Source organism: Halictus rubicundus, chromosome 15 (genome assembly GCF_050948215.1).
Source record: "Halictus rubicundus isolate RS-2024b chromosome 15, iyHalRubi1_principal, whole genome shotgun sequence".
Classification (NCBI taxonomy): Eukaryota; Metazoa; Arthropoda; class Insecta; order Hymenoptera; family Halictidae; genus Halictus; species Halictus rubicundus.
The window spans coordinates 6,473,459-6,494,283 of NC_135163.1; the positions used below are offsets into that span (position 1 = coordinate 6,473,459).

General features: G+C 41.8%; 2 protein-coding genes across 7 annotated transcripts; one reads left to right on the forward strand and one right to left on the reverse strand.

Annotated features, from left to right (window-relative positions):
* Positions 1-40: 40 nt before the first annotated feature.
* Positions 41-5,212, reverse strand: Mocs2b (Molybdenum cofactor synthesis 2B). 2 transcript variants are annotated; one of them, XM_076801247.1, is made up of 9 exons: positions 4,820-5,212; positions 2,383-2,466; positions 2,154-2,300; positions 1,518-1,821; positions 1,027-1,276; positions 843-928; positions 531-778; positions 254-307; positions 41-187 (listed from the first exon to the last, which is right to left on the reverse strand). In XM_076801247.1, the coding sequence occupies exons 3-9, from the start codon at positions 2,292-2,294 to the stop codon at positions 116-118; spliced, it is 1,155 nt and encodes a 384-aa protein (XP_076657362.1). In that variant the 5' UTR covers positions 2,295-2,300; positions 2,383-2,466; positions 4,820-5,212; the 3' UTR covers positions 41-115. The 2 variants fall into 2 exon arrangements, with proteins under 2 accessions (XP_076657362.1, XP_076657361.1); XM_076801246.1 differs by lacking the exon at positions 4,820-5,212 and adding an exon at positions 2,621-2,761.
* Positions 3,666-20,657, forward strand: Pasilla (RNA-binding protein Nova-1-like protein passilla). Of its 5 annotated transcripts, none has more exons than XM_076801243.1 (6): positions 5,781-7,743; positions 10,228-10,374; positions 10,458-10,615; positions 10,821-11,172; positions 11,263-11,717; positions 11,788-11,930. In XM_076801243.1, the coding sequence occupies exons 1-6, from the start codon at positions 7,626-7,628 to the stop codon at positions 11,794-11,796; spliced, it is 1,239 nt and encodes a 412-aa protein (XP_076657358.1). In that variant the 5' UTR covers positions 5,781-7,625; the 3' UTR covers positions 11,797-11,930. The 5 variants fall into 5 exon arrangements, with proteins under 5 accessions (XP_076657355.1, XP_076657354.1, XP_076657358.1 ...); XM_076801242.1 differs by lacking the exon at positions 11,788-11,930 and adding an exon at positions 16,324-20,657 and having other exon boundaries at positions 5,782-7,743; XM_076801240.1 differs by lacking the exon at positions 5,781-7,743 and adding an exon at positions 3,666-4,670 and having other exon boundaries at positions 11,263-20,657.
* The last annotated feature ends 168 nt before the right edge of the window (positions 20,658-20,825 follow it).

The window sequence follows — 20,825 nt, forward strand, 5'->3', positions numbered from 1 at the left end:
TCTGGTTAAATTGCGGGACGTTTGAAAAAAGACGCAGTCGTTTAGAAATCTTATACGATGTACATATATTTCTTAAGATACATTACAAATGATAGTATAATCAGTCGGAGAAAAATTATTTCATCTTTTTTGCATACTTGTCCTCCAGCTCGTGCAGCTTTGTGTCCAATTCTGCCATTGAATAGGTCTGAAATTAATTTATTATACATTGAAGCTTTGCAGAAAAAATTGGATTTTTCAAGGGTGTACTCACCCGTTTCCGGACTGGTTTGAAGGTTCCTTTGAGACTGTTAATATCCTCTGCCTTCTGTAAATAAACAAAAAATAAATGTGACAGAATCTTTCATTATTGAAGCTGTCCCAGTATTCATTATATAGCCAAGGGTGAGAGTAATACTAGGATTAAATTTTTAGGTCAATTTTTTTCATAGAACCCTCCAGTTTCGATTGTACAATGAATATTCGATCACTATAAAATATTTCAGTAATATACGAGCTTTTCAAAGAACTTCCTAAATGCAAAATATTACCCAGAAGTCTTTATATTCGGGAGAGGTGCTTTCCAGGTACAGTATCCGATCCTCAATATTTTTTAACCTTTCGTATACATCTTTCGGTACGGGCCGATTTATGCCGAGTATTCTTTCAGTAGTCGATATCCTATCATTCAACACGGTTGTACAACTAGTGCTCGTTTGACTCGTTCCTGAGATTGCAGCCTTACGTAAAAAGGATTGGTCAACTGTCTGCGGTCCCCATGTGTTCAGTACTCTGTGGACTAAAACATTGCACGATAAAATGCAACTCTGCATGCAACTTTAAATGTAAGTATTTCCACCCACCTTTAACATGGCTTTTCGAGTCTTTTCTTCTAATAAGAATTGCGTCTACTCTCGCGCAAGAATCTTCATGTTCCTCGTCTTGATCTCTGTGTAAAAAATTGACGTTTTTATTAATGTCTTTTAAAAAAATATAGCACCTGTTTGAATATATTTACATACTCGATACTCTCAATGATGAACCAACCTGTGGTAGCAAAATTCTTGTACATTCACCATATTTACTTGCTGTCGCTTTCTTTCAATGAAAGATGCTATTCTATGGTTCAGTTCCTCATTCGTCGCACGAATTTGTACAAGACTCGGATCTATTTCGACATTAAACACATTTTCCTCTTCTTCTTCTTCTTCTTCTTCGTCTTCCACTTCTTGTACATCGATACTTTCTATCACGGTTTCTTCAGTCTCGTTTAATACTGGGATCGCATCTTCCGGTACTTAAAAATGGTGAAAACGAATTGAATTACAATTCATCGAGGTCAGTCACAATAAGCATGTTAATACTCAACGGGTAAATGGTAATACAGTTATGAAGGTTTCATCAACGATTTATTAAAATTTCTATAAACTCAATATAAAATTTCTCTAGTAAAAATACTAAAATGTGTTAATACATTATGTGAATGTAACAGTAAATTCATTCTCGAAATGTAGGTAACAAAGAAAAATATTATTTACAGTTGGACCAGGCACATTCTCGATTCTCCTTCCATTGAGTTTCGTGCGTGTCGTATACTTCTTTCTTCCATATAGGCACAGAAGCTTTCAGTGTATTGATAGCATATTCTACGGCTCTTAACGACTCCTCTCTGTGGGGAGACGAAATTGCAATTACCACACTTGCTTTAGATACTGGTACCTCTCCTAGGCGATGATATATCACAATGTGGTGGACATTCCACTGGGAACGAATTTTTGTGCAAATACTTTTCATTTCTTTTAGTGCCATCGGTTCATAGGCCTCGTACTCTAGTTTTAAAACCTACAAAGATAAAATTCATGATTACATTAAAAATTCTTCAATATATTGGGTGTTTAGAAACACGTGGGAGACAATTTAAGGGACATTTCTACTGCACAAAAAGCACAGAGAAAACTCATACTCTTCTATTTAATTTCAATCAGTAATACGTTAAACGCCAAGCGTATTTTGCTTGACTTTCTGTTAATGCCGTTTAACCGACGCATTGTAAATCGAAAGTCTATAACTAGTCTCTAGGGACAGCGTTTAACATGATAATAACTTGAAAAAGAAGAAGATATTCATTTTGCTCCCTTGAACTTTGCTCCCACCTGTTGCAACTCTTATCATACATTTTTATTCTCAAAATTATCCCTAGTAATGCCAATAAAATTGGATATGGCTCCACAGTTTGGGGACACCGCTAAATTGATTATTTCTCCAATATTCAACTCCTCATGTTGAAGCTTAACGATGTCGTCCGGGAACCCCATTTTAACCTAAGACAATCACGATTGTATATAAACAATTCTATATATTTCATACATTTTTCATTACGTTTATGCAAAAAATATAACAAACCTCCACTGAGCGGCGGAATGATAGCAATCTCGTCCTTTTCGGCGAGAGTTAACGCAGCGTCAGCAGGTACAAATTCTTCGTTCACTGCCAGAATCAAAGTGTCACGTATACTTTCTAGGTTAAATTGTTTAATTACTTCATCCACTAAATCGTTGTACGACAACTTCCGTGGTACGGTGATCCTACATTCTCTTTTACCCGTTAGTTCTCTGGCCTTAGCAAAAAATAAGATCTTCACCTGCGTTTCGACGTCATCCATTACAGAGAGTATGGTTACGGCAACTATGCGAGTTGGCGATATACGCGGACATCTTTATCACAAGCATTATAAGATTCACGATTACAAAGAGGTCCGTTATATAATTATGTTGTTAAGCGAAGATAGGTAGTTTATCGGAAACACAATATATGGTTATGTTCTCCGCGATCGACTCGCCTGGTCAAAGCAGCGTCTATATACGTGGATCAACGAAAACACTTTGCAATTATCTTATCGAAAAATGAAACATATTTATGGACGTAGTTACAATTAAATAGTCCGTATACGTAACATACGTTGACGATTAAACTTATTATTAGTATACTTGATACGTGAGGTATTATGTATGCAATATGTAAATCATTCACGTTTGCGCGAGCGGGGTAAAAAATAATCGGATAGCTATGTATATACATATAATTGCAGGGAAAGATACAGAAAATTCATTATTGAAATTATATTATCTTTCACGCGCGTGTACACATACATAGAAGATAATAAGATTGACATGAGAAATAGGTTCCCGAAAAGCTGATATAGGTGTTATATAGATCGACTTGGAGTACCTTGTGTGATATTAAGGTCAAACGCGAAATGGGGTCAACGTAGCAAAGGAATCGTACTGTTCCGCTTGCATAATATTCAATGCACGAAAACTAATATATTTCTTGAATCGGATTGCGCAATTAATATTCGAGTAAACATGTTCGAGCACGTTGCTCACAAAATCGTTATTCCCTAACGGTAAACATGAAGTCGTATACACCACATACATATATGTACCGTATCGTTCCACGGACACAATAATATCGCTCGTCTCTTGGCCAAAAAGAAAATCGAATTGAAATTAGAGGCGAGAAACACACGGCGGAGTTGACCCACGATTTTCTGATCGTTGCACTAGGCGAGCAGTGTGTCTATGTGTCAGTGCTGCGACGGCCTTGGAGAAGCATTTAAATGTATGCATCGTGCGTGCAGCACAATATGCGCTCACGCTTAAGTATAGATGGACAGCCTGCTAACCCGGAGTCTAAAAGAGTGCAAGGGATCTAGCTCGTTCACTCTAGTCGGTGTGGGACAAGGACAATACACACGTTAAAGGAACTTATATTCCTTTAGCGGTTAGGTAACACACGCTCCTGAGAGTGAGAGAGAGAGAGAACCGTCGTCTATGTATCACAATCGGAAATCACACGATAAACCGGTCGGGAGCAGAGTTCTCTATACGTATATATTTATTTAGAGGCTACCTCATCCTAGCGCTCTGGAAACGTGACGCAATAAGGGAACAAATTCCAAGATCGTTACTCAATCGCCAAGCGGTCTCAAAAGCCGCCTCTCTCGGTGGATTTTGTGCTTCCGAACGCGTCATGTGACGCAACAAAATTTCGAGATCGTCGCTCGATCGCTAGGCGACTCAAAAGTCCAAAGTCTCGACGGATTTTGAGTTTGCGCTCTCGGACAACGTTTCAAGATCGTTACTCGATTCCTGGTAAGGCTCAAAAGTCGAAATTCTCGTGGTGGATTTCGAGTTTGCGCTCTCTCTCTCTCTCGATACAACGGGGGGACAAGATACGAAGATCGTTAGCTGGCGATCCCGAAAATTCCCGAGTAAATAGACACACAACGAGTGGACTCGAAAGAGGAGTAGTAATGACTAATACGGGCAGAAAGGAATGCCGAAGTTCGGGAAGACCGTGATCGTAGTTCGAAGGAAGCACGACGGTGCACGTCATACGGGAGAGAAGTGCAATCGAGCGAGGTCGCGCGGTGATTATATACCGAGCAACGCCGCTAGCTCCCATCGCTCGAAAAATTCATGACAGCCGCCAGCCCGTGTGTAGACGTGTTACGTGCACCTACACCAATGGATCCGGGGAGACAACCGTGAGAGAGATTCCGTTGCACAGAAACGAGGAGGCGACGGCGGTGAAGCGTCGGTGCGTGCGTTTGCGCCTCCAGTTCGAGCAAACACGAGGGCCTGAACGGGAAGCGATCTCTCGCGGGATGGACAAATTGGTTCGTGCAGGTGAGAGACGAAGACCATCCATGAAAACGGCGGGCGACGCGCACGCACGTGTGTCTCCGGGAGCTCGCGTCCGTTCTCTCTCTCTCTCTCTCTCACTCTCTCTCTCCCTCTCTTTCTCCCCTTCGTTTGTGTAGTTATCGGACGAACACACCGTTTAATAGCACTCAGGAGCCACCTCGTGGCTCATAGACAACCTTTCGATAGGGAAGAGCCCGCGCGAATTCGCCAATCGTCGCTCTGTTGTCGGCTTTCGTCGAGAGAAGACGTTGCACACACACGGGGACCGCGTTCGAGTATAACAGCATTGCGACACGCGACTGTGACTGAACGGTTCTCTGTGTGCGCATGTAACGTAGCTCGGGATTTTATGCGACCATTTGTAATGCGAAATACAACTTTTTTTTTCTTGTGTCTTTCTATCATTCTCTCTGTCTCTCTCGCACACTGCGCAATTACGTATCGCCCAACGCTGCTGCAACTTCGGACTTTACACCGTTCGATAGCGGATCGGTCGCAATGTTTCCGAAGAAAAACGGTGTACAGTGTATATATATATATTTGAAAATGTATAGATTCTCCCGTGATTTTGTAATCCACGGTTTTCACCCCCTCCCCCCTCTCTATCAGCCGGGATTACACCTGTGACACACGTGTACGGACGGTTGTAATCGATATTTGAAAACAATAGCCGCCTGGTTCGTCGTCTAGTACTGGCATATTGTTTCTGTCCGTTGCAAAATAAAAACATCCATTGTGCTGTAACGCAGGCATAACTCGATCGTGCGCGCCGATAACACGTTAATTATTTTCAATCTTCTCTGTTCCGAGCCGCCTCGGTTTTGTATCCACGACGATTTGTAACCTTGTCGGGGGGGAAAAAAAATGGGAAAACACGATCCTTCGGCGTTTTTTCAAACGTCGTCGCGCGTCGAATATTCGTTTCGGGGGCCGAGCGGCACGGATCGATTTTAACGGAAAAAATTGTCTACATTTTGAAAAACGCGCGATTCGGTGGAAATTATATCCACGCGCGGCTACCTCGGATAAGAGTATTAAAAATACCTCTTTATCCTTTTTATTTTAATACCTCTGTAATTCGACGCTGAAATATTCACAATGTTCGCGGCCAAACGCGATTGTCACTTTCAAAGAAAAATTACCGTGCCTGCCACCCCTCCCCCTCGACCCCTCTGCCCCCGCGCCACGACCGTTGATAGATAACGAATCGTGGTATCTCGTAAATTACGGTTAACCGATACATATTTCGACCAACGGCCACTGTTCATTTTCGAAGATATTTACTAATGCTCTGCGCCTGCGGACGGAACTTCGTCACGACAGTGGACAATTACTCATCTATGCGAGGAGAGTATGCGAACGACGACTACGGCGCGGTACAAGTTACCACAACACGTAGCCATACGGGCCGATAAAAACCGATCGACGGTCACCGAGGGTCCCGAGAGATAAGCGTTGTCCCCCTATTGTTCGAAAATTCGAGTCCGTTGTCGTGGCCTTCTAGGAAAATCAAAAACGTTCTATTTCCCTCTTTTTCTCTCTCTCTCTCTCTCTCTCTCTCTGTCTCTCTCTCCCTCTCTCTATCCGTTTACACACGAACCATGATGTCATACCGCAGTGCGCACCAAACGGCAACGAGATTAACGTCCTTGGCGGGGAAAATAGTTTTTACAGCATAGACGGTCTTGTAGTAATACCGTCGTGCTTCTAATAAACCGAAAACACTTCCTAGAACGCTTACGGAAACTTTCCCGGTGCGTGTCCATCGAAGAAAATCCGTTGAATCGTTTATGCGCAGTACGCCACGATAATTCGCGGGCGCAACCGTGTGCGGGCGGACGAAAAATCAATCGATAAACTATACAATTCATCGATCCAACATTTTCTTCCGTTCCGACGAACAACCGAAAATCCGATCGCGCGTAACACACGATTCATCGTGAATCGTCTAACACCGAAAGAGAAAGAGAGAGAGAGAGAGAGAGAGAGAGAGAGGGAGAGAACGAGAGCGAGAAGGAAAAAGACGCACGCATCTATCGGTTGGGCAAGCTTTTACGAAATCGAAGCAATACCAATAAATTATATAATACGGAAAACATCGGATTCTGTGGATCGCGTGGTGGACCGAGAGATCTCCAGTCGATTCGTTTCGATCGATATCGAGAACGTTTCGAACGATGCGTCGTGTCGTCTAGTCGGTCGATCGCGGCACGGAAACGTTCGAGCGTGAAAAGAAAACTGGGGGAAAAAAAAAAGAAATCCGTACGGGGGAATCGATGCGTGCGCTCTCGAGTGCCAAGGTAAGACGCCCCTGGTGCAGGTCGAACGTTACGTCCCTGGTGCACGGAGCCCGCGAGGGCTGGTGGGAAAAGGAGAGGTGGACTCTGCCGATCGGGACCAATAGGGGCGCGAGCGAGACGGAACTAGACGAAGTGGGACGAAGATAGACGAGGAGGGACGAAGAACGCGAGGGCCGAGGCAGAGCGCGCACACCATCGAGTATCAACCAGCTGGTTGGCAAGGGAGCCGCGAGCAGTCGCCAGTGAGACGCGGCACCCCGCGAGAGACAGCGTCCGTCGTTTGTTCGTCCGTACGTGCGTACGTACGTCCGTGGTCGGTCTCCCTTCCTTCCGCCTGAAAACCAGCAATCGTGGTCGTGCGTACGTTCGTTCGTTCGTTCGGTCCGTGAGTGGTGCGTCTCCTCCGCCTTGCCTCTTGTTTCTTCGGACGACACTTGCCCCCCGGTCGCGGCCATCGTCTCTCTCTCTCTCTGTGTGTGTGGTGTCGACCGAGCATATACATACATACATACATCTCTCTCACACATAATCTCTGTCTGTCTCTCTTTCTCCCTCTTTCTATTTCTCTCTCTCTCTCTCACTCCCCTGTTAACACTCCGTTGGCTGTGTGTGTGTGCGCGAGAACGAACGAGCCAAGATGGCTGCCGACTCAGGAATGGAGACGTGTCCCTCCCCGGAGATTGCAGACTCCAGGAAGCGGCCGCTCGATTGCGACACGGAAAATGGCGCGACGAAGAGGTCACATTACGGATCAGGTATTTCGATCGCCTGTTGTCAATCGCTTTAATCCGCTCTGTCCAACCGAAACACAACTCTCCTGCCGTGTGCTGCTGCCTTCCGTCAATCGTTCTACCCCCACCCTTCCCCTCTCTCCCCCTCTCGATATATATATATATGTATATATATATATATATATACACGTACAATCCGAACCGATAAAATATACATGTACGATCATTTCGGTTGTCCCCTTCGATCCTTTTACCACAGTTCGTCCCCTTCTCTCTCTGTTTCTGAATTTTCCCGTAACGTTGCGCTCTTTGCACTCTCTCGCTCTTTCGCTCTCTAGCGCGCGCCTTTGACAATCTTGTCTTGCTGGTGCTGCTGCTGTTGACACAGCGAGCGAACGAGCGATCGCTCGCCAACCAGCCAGCCAGCCAGCTAGGCAGGCAAGGCAGCCGTTCCCTTTCGTTTCCCACTTCTCGAACGGCTGGCGAACGCGAACACGGTGCACCGCACAGCGGTTCGCGCATCCTCTTGTGCCACGTCTCCTTCTCTCTTTTCCTCCTCTCGCATACATCTCCCAATTTTTTTTCCTTCCCTCGATATCTCTGTTCGCGAGAAACCCGCATTATCCAGTGACCGCGAAGAACTTTTCTTATAATCTTCGCTAAAAGTAACGCGGTGCGTGTTGTCTTTTCTGCCTATCTATCTATCTATCTATCTGTGTCTCTCTCTTTCTCCCTCATTTCCACGATTGACGTTCACGCTTCCACGGTTCCCGTCAACGTCATCGTTGTCATCGTCGCGCTCCCTCTCTCCCCTCCCCTTTGAGCCTCCCTTCCCTAACCCGTTCACGATCCCGTGTCATCGTCATCGTCAACATCGTCCTCTTTTCTTCTACTTTTTCTCCTACCCCGTTCGGTTTTTCCTCGTAACATAACCGTTCGCTGTCATCGTGGCCCGAACGTCGCCGTTCTGTCGTGGTTGATTCCTCGCGTGGGCGGTCGTGCCTCTGTGGACGTCGTTAATGGAGAATCGCTGCCGTGGCGGTGGCTGTCGATCACGCTCAGTGACTCTGCAATTTTCCCGTACCCGCCGACCTCGCGGCGAGTACCTGCTCGGGAGGAGCGGTTCCGCGATCCTGTCCCGTACCGTGCGTAACCTGTCCGTTGTCGCACCGTCGCCGTCGCCGTCGCCGTCGCCGTCGCCGTCGCCGTCGCCGTCGGACAACGTCGCGGTGTTGTCGTGTCACGCGACAGTGCAGTGCCGTCACCGACCATCTCCTAGTAGACGCGATACCGTCGTCGTCGTCGTCGTCGTCGTCGACGCGAGACCATTCGCACGAGGGAACGCGGCACAAGCCGCCGCCACCCGTTTCGAGCAACGGTTACTAGGATGTGGCGTATCGGTGAGTTGTCAGGCAGCCGAGCACACCGTTACGCTGGCGAGGTTGCGGGTCAAGGTCGCCGCGAAGCGAGCCGAGCGAGCGCACAGGGCTTCCATCTGTCAAACAGCTGTTCGCCCTCGACGCAGAGCTGCGAAACTTCGCGACCGCGCGCGCGGCGCGACCACCGCGCGCCACGCTCTCGCGTTATCCTACGCTCGCGGGGCAATTACGCGACATCTCGAACCGTCATGATGGCTCTTCCCCGTTGTCGTCGTCGACACGCGTGCCCCGTCACCAACCAACACAGACACATACACTGTTTCTATGTCTTTTTCTCAGCCTGCTCGATTTCCGCGTCTTCCAGTGTACCGTTCGCGCGAACTATGTCGCCACATTGTACTCTTCACTGTGCTCCCAGTCTATGGGAATGTCTGCGTACACGGTCTATGGCTGTTCTCTGTTGTGACTTGTCTCTCTGTGTAGTTGTGGTTTCCCTCGTCAGAGATCTTTTTTATTTAACCCTTCGCTGTTCCCTTTCTTTCACGTCAAAACTTGTATTAGAATTGTTGTAATAGAATTGTATAGTCTGTTTGGAACGGTCGAGAGTTGAACCTTCATAAGCGTAATTGAACGGAGACAATAATTTGGAAGCCCTCGTAGGTCTTTGTGCTCGTCGGTAGGAAACTGTGACAGAGATCGTAGCTGCCCGCTGTGGTTACTCGAGGGATCCGAGGGACACTAGAATTTCAATTTGTTGCCGGAGGAATCCAAGGGCACTAGAATTTCAGTTTGTTGCCGGAGATACGTAAGAGACGCTAAACTCTCGGTTTGTTGTTCTGGAGATCCGAGGGACGCTAGAATTTCTTTTTTGATATACCGTAGAAGAGATTTATAATAGATATAGCTTCAACTTTGAAAAAGAGCTGCGAGTCAGAGGCAAATATTGGGTTAATGCAACAGTTAACATCTGATTCCTTGTTGTATTTTAAATCAGGCACGAACTTTTGCATTAACCTAATATATGTTGTACTTGTTTCCTAATCCCAATGACAACTCGAAGGTGTGCTCAGATGTTTCTTACGATATCTAAGCAGGTGATTTAACAATCTCTGTGTGGATTTGCTTGTAGGAGGAGATGGATCGTATCACCTCAAAGTACTGGTCCCCAGTGTGGCCGCAGGAGCTATTATCGGAAAGGGTGGAGACACAATCGCCCAGTTACAAAAAGATACAGAAGCCAGGGTCAAAATGTCCAAGTCTCATGACTTCTATCCAGGTATGTTAAAGAGAATCTAGCGCTGTGTGTGTGTGTTTTTCTGTTATGAAACATAGGTACGATGTAGATACTCTGGTTTTCAGGAACCACGGAAAGGGTATGTCTGATAACAGGCAGTTTGGAAGCTATAATGGCAGTTATGGACTTCATCATGGATAAAATTCGTGAGAAACCAGACCTCACATTGAAAACAACCGTTGACTTTGAATCTGGAAAAACCACAGCAGAGAGAGACAAACAGGTACTGATAAAGCTTATCTTTGTTTTTGAATATATACGGTATCGTACCGACTGACCCAATAACAATTGTCGCTTCTGTAACAGTAAAAAATAGGTATCACCTTATATAATATCATTATTAGACGTGTGTGGGTACTTGATGATCGGGACGGGTCGAGAACCATCTCATCAACAGCGACCATCGTCTGATTAATTTCACCTTTCAGGTAAAAATTCTAGTGCCTAACAGCACCGCGGGAATGATAATAGGTAAAGCCGGGAACTATATCAAGCAAATCAAAGAGGAGTCCGGCTCGTACGTTCAGATCAGTCAAAAGGCGAAGGACGTCTCTTTGCAAGAGAGGTGTATAACGGTGATCGGCGAGAAGGAGAACAATCGTAGCGCGTTAATGATGATATTAGCAAAAGTGGCTGGTGATCCACTGAGCGGTACATGCCCCAACGTTAGTTACGCTGACGTAAGTGGTCCCGTAGCTAATTACAATCCCACAGGCAGTCCCTATGCTCAAGCTCCGACAACCACTCCTACGTACACATCTACAGCCGGCATCAACACAGGTAAGATCTCAAACGGTTTGCGGTCGGAACAAAGCGCGTCTTTCAACGGAGAAATTCATTATCACGAGGTCGCTAATGTTTGGTTCACAGTGAGCCTTTTGAACGGCGCTGGTCTCAATTTGAACTTGGACTTGGAGGCTGCGATCACAGCGGGCACCGCACCAGTAAGAACGCAGCTGTTGGAACACATAAAGTTAAATTTACGGACTATGGGTTTTGTGGAACCCGCAGCCACGGAGATTCTGTCTGCCTTCGCGACACTGGCCAAGTACAACATCCTCGGGATGACGATCGGGATGCCTTCCAGCATGAGTTACCTTGGGAACCCGATGGACACCACCACAACGGCGAACGGTTCGAACAACAACGGCGGTGTGTTCGGACCAATCGGAACGGTCCCAGCACTTGGATCAACGTCACCAACACCGCGCAACACGCTGGACAGATACGAGCCGTTCGATCCGTTCCGACAAAACAACACAGCGGCCAGCGCAATCCATCTGAACAACAACTCGTTCGGGCTGGGCACGAACCAGTTGTCACTTGTAAGTAAGAGTCCTACACAGGTAGACGCCAACAGCAAGGAGACCAAGAAAGTAGACATGGAAATTGCAGAGGTTATAGTCGGAGCTATTCTGGGACCCGGTGGTCGTGCCCTCATTGAGATTCAGCACCTAAGTGGCGCCAACATACAAATCTCTAAGAAGGGCATGTTCGCTCCTGGTACTAGGAACCGCATAGTGACTATCACGGGTTATCCGAACGCGATCGACACTGCTCAATATTTGATTGAGCAGAGGATCAGCGAAGAGGAGGCGAAACGTGCACGCCAGAATGCCCTCGCCAGTATGATCCATTGATTTCAAGTACAGCACTTCTGTTCATCCCCATTATTGAGCTCCGTTATTCACCTATTCGCGTCGTCTTGAGATGACGACGACGATGTCGCGGTAGCTCTCTTTTTTCTCCCTTCTTTAAAACACTCGCCCGACAACAACAAAAAAAAAATACCACCACCACCACCACCACCTACCACCCGTTCTCATTTAATCGCTACATCACTATAGCGCTTGCATTCGTCACATCACCGTTTCATGCATCCATCATGGCTCGTCAGAAAACATTTATCTATCTTTTAAGATTATTACGGTATATGAATATTATATGTTATATATATATATATACATATATATATATATATATACAATAACTACTACAATTGTTCTGTGATACACCACGTTACGGGGCTTTATCACGAATAACACAAACACATACCACATCAGAGTCACATAATATATCTAGTTGTATGGTATAGCATATTGAAGAAGAGATATGACGACATGAGAAAAACAAAAATCTATTGTTACGTTAGAAACCATTATGGCACGATCTCGGCCATAATATTATTGTTCTTGGATGATCCAGTCGGAGATGTGTTAGACATGGGTGTAATTGTTTCGTTTTGTGGAGAAGAAAAGAAAAATCTATATATGCGTACACGTACATATAATATATATTTTTCTTTTCGATATGCATGAAAGCATAATCTAACTCGAGACACACTCTTAGTTTACAAAGGTCATACAGAACTCACAATTGAATGACTTGAAATATCCGGAGGAATTAGCATCCCGTGTATGTCTACTTAAACATTCGTTTTTATAAAGTGAAAACAGAAAAATAAGGATTCCGCAACACGTTATTGTATTGAACTGTTCCTTGAACTATGAAATGATTAGGCTGTTTAGAAGCGACCTTACTCTTGTTGCTTGGAACGTACTTGTTCGAACAACGCTTCTTAAAGTACCGGAGAGAGCAAACACCTTGGCAAAACCAAAGATCTTACATTTAACGAATGCAGAAGAAATAACTTGGCTGGAAAGATGAATATACATATAGAGGGAGATCTATTCTACGTATATAAACATATATTTATATATTTACGATGCTGGCTGGTCCAGCGAGATATGAGTAACATAATATCTTATATTGCCAAGTTTTTATTCTCGATCCCAAAGCCTTTTGTTTCTCAAAAGTAATCTTCTTCATCCCATCTATATCTTTAATAGCGTTTAGATTATTAACACGTACACGGAAAAATGTATTAGCGTTCGAGTCTCGTTCTCTTTTCTTACCGTACGCCTTAGGAAACGGAACCATTCTCAATTCTGTTTTAGGATTGCTAGGTGGACAAAAAAAAAGTGAAAACCTTACACACTCGATTTCATCATTTGAAGGAGAGATTCTCGAGCGAATAGTGTTTTCCATTATTAACAGAACGTCACAACACACTAGACACACTGTATAGATATACATATATATATATACACACACACACTTCGTACACGAAAAACCATTTTCGTCTAATTATTTTTAGTTTCAAGGTACATCAGTTGAATACAATTCGAAGTTTCATACACACAGAGAGTTTTACACAGATTCGTCGACACTTTTGCTGATTGCAAAATGCTGCGACATAGAACCTTGTTTTTTCGTCATTCCTTTATGTTATAGTTGCACGGATACAAGTTTTTATCGTCACTGTTGAGAATATTTATATTTATATATTATACATACGTGTTTTGCAGAGTTTATTAATCAACGAGTGTCTTTCTTCTCAAGTATCATATTCGTTTCTCGTTTTCCAAAACGTTTTACCACAACTTTTGTTTTTTCTTTCTTTCTGTTTTTTCTTTCCTTTTTTTTTTAAAGTAATATATAGATATTTATCGATGCGAACACAGAAAACGGAAATGTTTGTTGCAATATCGACAGATGTTTCGTTGTTTTCAGTGCGCAGTGATTAAGTACCTTAAGTGAAGCTTGAAGATTGAGATTATTTTATTACACACATTTACTCTTGCATAAAATGTCCGCCATGGATCAGCAGTCGTGTCATACATCATTGGGTTCTGTATGATGCTGCTTTATACATACATACACACACACATATATATATATAATATATATATGGGATTCCATTTAAGCCAACGGAATCTTTAAACGATCGCACCTTGACACTGAATCAAATCTTAAGGTAGAGAATGAACTTTTTAGATAGTGAAAAAAAACTTACTTGTTTCCGTTGATGATAATCGTTGATGATAAGTACAGCTTCTAACTCCATTTGCTAGGCGAGAGAGAGAAAGAGAGAGAGAGGAGGAGGAGAAGGATGATTTACCATCTATTGGAATAACAACAAAAAAAACATAACTAATAACGATTTCGGATCATTGTTTTCGTTCTTTGGGGGGTAGGTATATTAGGAAAGGGTGATATATAAGGGATAGGCGGTAATCAATAATGGGTTTAGTTAAAATAAATTGTAAAAGAACGTTAGCTGTAGCGTCAAATGAAATATATAAGTGTACAATAAGTACAATTCACATAAGCTGGGGGCGCTGGCTCACCGCTCTTTAAAATAATAACTTGTATATTTATAAATATCGCATAACATGAGTAATAATATATTACAGAGAGAGAGAGAGAGAGTGAGTGAAAGAGAGGGAGAGAGAGAGAGAGAGAGAGCGAGAAGAGTACATATATATATATACACATATATATGTTATGTATATATTACAGCTAAAAAATATATATATACAGATATATATGTATATAAAGATGCATATATATATATATACACACACACAAATGGTTTGAAGATTACAATACTTTGAAAAGAGAATTCGTACATCTGAATTGCAAGCATACGTATACATGTATGTATATGTATATATGTATACACATGGAATGGAATGATATTATAAACATTGTTGACAAAATATTTTTGCGTCCGCGAACGTGAAACATGGTTTTAAGTTTATCCATAAATTCTATGTGAACTATTATCGATGAAACTTCACTGTGTGTTTGCCCCGAGGCATTGAGAAGTCACAGATTTAACGATAAAGATGCAAACTATTGTTAGGTTGCTGTAGATAGATCTATTCGAGGAATTTTAATAGAACATGTTACGAGCGTCGCATATTATATATAAATATATAATATAATTAACTTAATTTATATAAATTGATTTATCTCGATAGCCGTCGCGCTATTTAACACTCTAATGGCAGCATAATATTTCTCTTACCTTATTTAAAGGTACAATGATTTCTTCGTTAGTTACTCGCATCATCACATTAAATCTATGATCCATTGGGTATCGTCGATCTTGTTATCCTATTGCCGCTTTCTTTCTATTTCTACCTTTGCAAAAACTCTCGCACGGGCCCGACTATAAATCAGTCAGGCGTGCACCGAATGGTTTTTCAGACAGGCGAAGACTTATCGAAAGATTTTATATCTTTGTTCATTTTGTGCGTCGTTTCATAATCTCTTTGTCGTTCGTCACTCTCATCATCGATACTTAGCATACCGAAAATCTAGCATCGCACGAGAATTTGTACATTACAGAGTAGACCAAACGATAGGAGAACTTGCATTATATTCGCTTTAACTCTCGAGAATTTTTATATGTTTTGTGCTTTGTCGCAAAGAAAGAAAAAACCAAACATTGATCTTTATCACACCACTTGAAAGGAAACGACTAGTTTTTTTTATCTCATATAACATATTTTCTTCTCTTAAATCTCTCCTCTTCTTCTTTTGCTTCTTTATAAGCAGCAAAACGTTCTCGTTTCATTCAATGTAAAGAGTCCTAGATTAGTAGATTAACATTTCTTGCGTTACATCATTTAATACCATCATAATATCTCTAATCAGCCTCATCGAAAGAATCATTCTCACGCAAACATTTGTTTTTCTTCTTCTTCCTTTTTTTTTTTTTTTGTTGTAATTGTTATCTCATTTCCTTTATTATCGAAATCAAAGCCATTATCTTTATTCGATTAGGGTATTGTACGAATATATCAAATCATAACGTGCACATTGATAAAGAAAACGAAAAAAAGAAACACGCTATATCTTGCAAAGTAAATCTCTATGCCAAACAACTTGTAGGTAGCACACGATAATTAGACTAGGTTACGGTTTTCTCAGTAAACACATTCCTTAGTAGAACAGATTACTTATATAAGACTAGCTGTGATGGAGTCGAGGGAGAGGGATACGTTCATCAGCTGCCAGTACGTGAAAAAATGCCACGATACATTGATATAGTGTGTAAAATTAGAGAATTTATTTGCGCAGGAGAAGTGACACGATGACGTACGATAATTCACTGGAGCAAGGAGACGCAGCAAGATTCGAGTAACGACGGATGCTTTCATTATGCAAAATCACAAATGATATCGGGACGCGTTACACCTGGAATGCGCCTACAGTCTCCTTGTGGTTATGGCAAGAACTAAGAAGATACACGTACAAGCCATAGTGATCAGCTAACATAAGTATATTTCCTTTTAGCAGTTTATACAATGTCTGTACAATGTTTAGTATCTCGAAAGGTCTTTAACAATACATATTCTAAGTGTTCATTCGTTGCAAAAGTGAATGCTGATTAGAAGAATGTTTGTCGCTCAGACGCTGGATCAGAAAACTGAAAAAGAAAGATCACCTTTCAATCTCTTCGTAGAGTCATTGAGGGTTTGACAGAATTGCTCGTTGAACGATTTCAAATAGAAAAGAATCTAACAAGCGGTAGACGAGGAAGAGGAACAAGAAGGAGAGAAGGATACACAAATACCTCTATGCAAGTGGCAAAACAGTATTGGTTGGCCAGTCAATGTTACCTACGAGTTGTTTAACGAGAGGATACCACACACTGTTAGTCTAATTAAGCCAGGGCAGTCGTCAAGGAAACACATATTTAGAGAGAAGGATCTTGTTTCATACGACGCTTTTGTTTTTGTACAGTTTCGAGGATACATTTTTTCATTCGCTCATTATTCTCTTTAAGGAGTATAGAAAAAAGCTACAGTGAAAAAGGGAAAAACGGTCACGCGAGACAGGAGAGATAGGGAGAGTGGTGTTCGCGGTCGCGGGTTAGGTGTACACGATTAAAAATAGGTGTAGATGTGTAGATAGTGTCTTAAATCTCTTATTAACGGTTAAACGAAAAAAAAGTCGTCATTACAGGTTCAACATTTTAATCCAATTAATCGAATCGACAGGGAGAGAGAGAGAGAGAGATGATATTTACTGCGGGGAGAGACATGAGTGAAGAAGGAGAATCAATTACACACTTCTCGCGCGTGGTGGTGCAGAGTGTTTTGCTATATATATATGTATAATATACATGTATATTATATTGTACGTGTGCAGGGTGAGAACTGGAACCGTTTCAATTACTACGTGAGTAATAGTTTCACTGAAAAGTACTTTGGACAAGAGTTAACGTAACTTCGAATAATTGAGCTAGACTCGACATTGACTTTTGCATTAATAATTACTTGTTCTAATAATTTACATTACATTAATCAAGAACAATTATTTCTCAGCCGTTCTACGTAGGCTAGTAAGGCTACCGAAAACGAAAGGAAGAAAACTCTTTGGACCACAAAGGGTTAAGAATGCAAACTTGATCTATGTGTGACCTCTAAGCATATCCACTTGCAGCAAATATTGATTGCACCAAGTTGTCGCATTATTGGAACTATTTGGCTCTTGTCGGAAGAATTTTTCTGTAGAATAATTCTATACGTAGGAATGGAAGTGGTTACGTCCTGCATGTGTATATTAGATCAGGAGAAGTGAGGGGGAAGCAGAATAAGAAATAAGGAAGGGGGAAGAAGAAAGAACTGTAGGAATTGCATTGACTCGCCTCGATTCTAATATGACTATTGTTAAACAGTAACTGTAATTGAATTTTTGGCGCGCGCGTCGCCACGCGGCGTGGCGGCCCGCGTGTCGCGTTACTTGGCTGTGTGTGCTAGGCTACATCGTATAATTCATGTTCCATCATCCATTCACTCCACTTCGCATAGACTCCATTTTACCTGTATAGCGCGCGAATTACACAAAGATTATATTTCGGGGGTTAGAGGTTAGAAACGCGGATAAAGAGAGAGGGAGGGATAAAACCACACATGGGGAAAAGAGTGACACGACGGAATTTATCATTAACGTAATTAAGTATTGGGAGGGGGGGGGGGGGTTGCAAGAGTCACGTTGAAAGATTAGAAAGAGAGAAATACTATTTCGGTGGGAAGAGCAATTATTGGGAAATAATGGGGAGGGGAAGGGAATAATGAAATGTTTTTTTTTCGTACGACATTCACACGACACACAAACTCCACCCGATCACTTTAGTGCCATATTGATATCCCATCAGCCACACTTGTTGACGTTTTTGACGGTAGAAACGTGTTGTTAAAGATGTGTATATTCTGCGATACGATGCAGGTTGTTTTCTCGAATAACGTCGGAGTATATACGTTTTATTTCACATTACATATATATGTCTGGAACCTGGAATCGAGTGTACGAAGTCTTACTTTTCTAATTTGAGGGAATGAAACCTTAAAATGGACTGGATATCATTTTTATATTATTGAGAAATAGACGACTTTGAATGAAATCAATTTTATCAACGGGAAAAGTGGAAATTTGATAGGAAAAACATATAAAATTTTGTTTTCTTTTCAAAAGTGGATTTAATACACTCTGAGGTTCAGATTTGTATACAGGGTGCCCCACATAACTTGATCACCTTAATTATCTCATTTATTATCGACAATAGCCAGAAATTTTAGAGAAAGCAATTATTGGATTTAAAGTCGATAACAAGATTTTATAAACAATGAGGTTGTAGTAAACAAACAATTTTTATGAAGGTCACATTTATCAACATTTCAGGGTCATCGATATTTTTTTACACAATACTGTATATTTTAATCATTACCCTGTAGTAATTAAAATGACCTTCATTTGATCTTGAATACCAAAAACAAAATAAAAATCGACATAATTAAGAAACAACTAATAGAAAAAAAAATCGTTAACAAAAGGTGCTTCTATCGTAAGGAATGCTCAAAATGATGTCCATTAGTTCCGATAAACAATGTTCTGACCTCTTTATACTTTTTTAAAATTAATATTTACACGTGCAGTTTTAACATTATTTATAATATTCAAGGTCGCATGAAGGTCCCTGGATTGACCTTGGCTACCAAGTGACGCTAACAAAAACGTATACGGTCTTGTTGAACAAAAATTAACCGTGACCTTGAAATCTCTAAAAACCTGACCTTGAGAGAAATATTTTACTTGCCACAATATTTGGAACGTAATAATGTTTTCCTCTGACATTTTTGACAATAGTCGATGGTGATTGAGATATTCAAGATTCAGCTCATGTCAATTGGGACACCCGGTACACAGAATCGTTACGAAGTATTATGAGAACGTACACACCACCTGTATATTGCTTATTTAGGTTTTCTCGCCAGTGTACAAAGAATTGTTTTCACATCTGCAGAGGAATTTAAGGGAAACGAAAGGGAAAACGATATATATATACGCGTAGATGATAATGACTATAACAACCACCCACGATTAAAAGAAAAGAAAAGAAAGAAAAAAAAAAAGAAAAATCGCTCTAAGTTCTCTCGAGCTGAACTTCTTCTTTACGGAACGCACGATCGATGGGATTCTCTGTGAAACAAAGACGAAATCGATGGATATAAGGGCGACTTCTTGATCACTATAGCGATAGAAGTGCTCAACCCAAGTGCTTGCTCTTTTTCTCTTGGAGTCGAACCGTTCGTTTCGCAACCGTGTTGCTCGCTTCCTGCAACAGTGTGACTCGTACACGATAATCGAATACGATTAAAAAAGAAAGAAGAAAAGAATTGTGTAACACATAAAAATTCGAGTGAGATATTGTATCTCTTCTTTCAATAATTTTAACAATTTGGGAACATTGAAATAATATTTTCAGGTTCTTTCTTGCAATGTCTTCAGAGTTTCGTAGTTTTCCGGCTGAACCTAATCACGAATCCGTCAAAACCGCAATGCAATTATTTTGTAATCATTTCCAGAAAAGATTGTGCATACAACTCTTGATTATCTTGTTCCCAGAAGAGTTATTTCTGCAGGAAGTGGAATTCTATTTAACTCTACTTCCTCGAAAATTGTCTGTGAAAATTAGAATCGTTATCAACGTATTATTTGCACTTACAAGATTCATTGATTGAACAGTACATGCTGAATGACATTCTGCGGTACCAACTTTTACATTTTCGTGTCAAAGTTAAATAATTTGGAGCATTTGAGCTGGTACTTTTAAAAATCGTGATTTCTGGCTCACTGTTGCAGCAAACGAGCAATCCATCGGCCAGGAAAGGGACAAAGGCGAAGAATGATAAAAGCAATGGCTGTGTTCAAGGCCTATAAACGATCAAACGTCTTCGACACGCTTTTCTTTCGAAGCTTCTCGAGACGCGGACACCTGTTCAGTCGCTTCACGAATTCTCGAGCGATTCCTTTCGTTACTGCCACTCTTCGCAAAATCGTTCGCTTCATAATCAAACTATATAGAAAAATTCCGAGGAAAGAAAAGAAAAAGGTATTCATGAGAAAAACGTTGACGTTTATTCTTTAAGAAGCATTAATACAGTAAGAGAATAACCGAATAGATAACGCCGCAGAGCAGAGAAATATTGTAACACAAACGGAACGGAGTACCATAGTGATCGATCGCGTCGAATCGACAATAGAACAGAATTTAATTACTATACGTAGAACAAGGG